The sequence below is a fragment of the Sceloporus undulatus genome, unplaced genomic scaffold (assembly GCF_019175285.1).
Source record: "Sceloporus undulatus isolate JIND9_A2432 ecotype Alabama unplaced genomic scaffold, SceUnd_v1.1 scaffold_8515, whole genome shotgun sequence".
NCBI lineage: Eukaryota > Metazoa > Chordata > Lepidosauria > Squamata > Phrynosomatidae > Sceloporus > Sceloporus undulatus.
This window is the reverse complement of record NW_024811434.1, coordinates 1-2,756: the sequence shown is the minus strand read 5'-3', so window position 1 is coordinate 2,756 and position 2,756 is coordinate 1. Positions and strand designations below refer to the sequence as shown.

Sequence of the window (2,756 nt, the reverse complement as noted above, 5' to 3'; positions counted from 1 at the left end):
TGCATTTAAATGGTTTCTCCCCTGTGTTGGTTTTTTCATGTAAATGTAGATGTATTCTCTGACAGAAGCTCTTTCCACATTCCATACATTTATATGGTTTCTCACCTTTGTGGGTTCTTTGATGTGAATGTAAACTTTGACTGTGAGAGAAGCTCTTTCCACATTCCATGCATTTATATGGTTTTTCCCCCGTGTGGGTTCTTAAGTGTGAATTTAAAGACTGGCTCTGAGGGAAGCTCTTTCCACATTCCATGCATTTGTACGGTTTCTCCCCTGTGTGCATTTTTTGATGTGTATTTAGATGTGCCCACTGTCTGAAGCTCTTTCCACATTCCATGCACTTAAATGGTTTCTCCCCAGTGTGGGTCCTTTGATGCGACTGTAAACTTTGGCTGTGAGAGAAGCTCTTTCCACATTCCATGCATTTATGTGGTTTCTCCCCGGTGTGAGTCCTTTGATGTGAACGTAACATTGCAACATGACAGAAGGTCTTCCCACATTCTATGCATTCATATGGTTTCTCTCCTGTGTGGAGTATTTGATGTTTATGTAGCACTGCACTCTGACTGAAGAACTTTCCACATTCCATGCATTTGTATGGTTTTTCCCCTGTGTGGGACCTTTGATGTACCTGAAGACCATCTGTCCTACTGAAGCTCTTTCCACATGTCACACACTTATATGGCTTCTCCCCTGTGTGAGATTTTTGATGTGTATGTAGATGCGCACTCTGACTGAAACTCTTTCCACATTCCATGCATTTATAGGGTTTCTCTCCCGTGTGGGTTTTTCGATGCGAATATAGATTTGCACTCTGACTGAAGCTCTTTCCACATTTCATGCATTTATATGGCTTGTCTCCTGTGTGCGTTCTTCGATGTAAAGTGAGGCTACAGCTCCGAGCGAAGCGCTTTCCACATTCCATGCATTCATATGGTTTCTCCCCTGTGTGGGTGCTGAGATGTGAATTTAGAGCGTGACTAAGAGAGAAGCTCTTTCCACACTCCATGCATTTAAATGGTCTCTCCCCCGTGTGAGTTCTTTGATGCGACTGAAGATTTCCCATCTGACTGAAGCTCTTTCCACATTTCATGCATTCGTATGGTTTCTCCCCTGTGTGGGTTCTTTGATGTAAACTAAGGCTACAGTTGTGAGTGAAGCGCTTTCCACATTCCATGCACTCAAATGGTTTCTCACCCGTGTGGGTTCTTTGATGTACATTAAGACCATCTCTCCTACCAAAGCACTTTCCACATTCCATGCATTCAAATGGTTTCTCCCCTGTGTGGGTCCTTTGATGTACAGTAAGATGTTCTTTCCTACCGAAGCACCTTCCACATTCCATGCATTCATATGGTTTCACCCCCGTGTGAATTTTTTTATGTGAATGAAAATTAGTACTATGATGAAAGCTCTTTCCACATTCCATGCATTCGTATGATTTCTCCCCTGTGTGGGTCCTTTGAGGTGAATGTAGATGTTTGCTATCGCTGGAGCTCTTTCCACATTCCTTACACATATATGGTTTCTCGCCCATGTCGATTCCTGGATGTGCATGAAGATTTCCAGTCTGGCTGATGCTCCCTCCGTCTTCCTTGCATTCGTATGACTTCTCCTCTGTTTGGATTCTGTTTGGAAATTTATATTGGAATATTTTTCCACAGACAGAGCAGTTGACCCTTCTTTTCCCTTTGTAGTTTTCCTGGAGGGTCAGGGGTTCCCAAATATCATCATCCTGAGAAGCAGATGACTTCTTCTTCCCATTCTTTGAGAGGTTTTTCTTTTGGCTTCTCAGTTGCCTTTGATTTCCCAACTCCTCTTTCTCCACCACAATCTTGGCTGTTTCCTGTGATGCCACAGTGAGCTCCGCAAAATTCTCCTTCTCTTGTTCATCGTCTGTATAAGAAAGAAAAAGGAGGAGAAGAAGAAGATCCCATTAGGAGTTGAACACAAAATCCAAGGATATCAGTGGGATGAAGACGAAACTCCTACTTGCCTGCAATGGCCACGGTCCCATCATCTTCCATCCTGACTTCCTTGCAGAAAGCCCTGCCGCCTGGATCCGGGAGACTCCACTCCTCCTTAGTGAAATACACAGCCGCCTCCTCAAAGGAGACCGGAAGCTGAAAGGGGGGGAAATAACAACACTTGATCAATTGCAAGTAATCTCTTCTGGAAGCATTCCCCTACAAACAGATGGCTCTCCACATTTTAGGTCAATGATGAAAATTAGTATTTTGAAGGATTCATGATTTCACGTGAGTAAAGAAACAGAGTCTGCAGTCTTCTTATGGGGTCTGCTCCAGATTAGGCCTCTGGTGCTACTGAACTGCCTTTCAGGAAGACAAAGGAGGGAGGAAGGAAGCCATTTTGTGGCTTCTTAACTGCTACACACCAGACACTGTGTGTCATCTTGGTGCTCTAGAGACAGAAATGCTTCAAATAAAACACATGGATAAATAAATAGATAGATAAATTGGTTCTCAATATAGTTGGAAAATGAGGCCAATCCAAATATACAATTCAGCACTTAAATCAGGATCATCCAAGCCATTGTATCCCCTGTTTCCATGTACAAATGTGAGAGCTGGACAAGTGAACAAAGCAGGTAAAAGAACTCCTTTGAGCTGGAGAAGAGTGCTGAGGATATTGTGGACGGCAAACGAATGGGTCTTTGAAGAGATCAAGCCAGAAATCTCCCTGGAAGCCAAGTTGACTAAACTGAGGCTGTCGTACTTTGGCCACTTCATGGGAAG

General features: G+C 43.5%; 1 protein-coding gene across 1 annotated transcript; it reads right to left on the bottom strand.

Moving 5' to 3' along the window:
- Positions 1-6: 6 nt before the first annotated feature.
- Positions 7-2,646, bottom strand: LOC121918324 (zinc finger protein 2 homolog; the record flags this gene model as incomplete). The annotated part of the gene is made up of 2 exons (XM_042444388.1): positions 1,997-2,646; positions 7-1,896 (listed from the first exon to the last, which is right to left on the bottom strand). Coding segments are annotated over exons 1-2 (1,921 nt in total), but the record flags the coding sequence as incomplete, so codon positions are not given.
- Between the last annotated feature and the right edge of the window lie 110 nt (positions 2,647-2,756).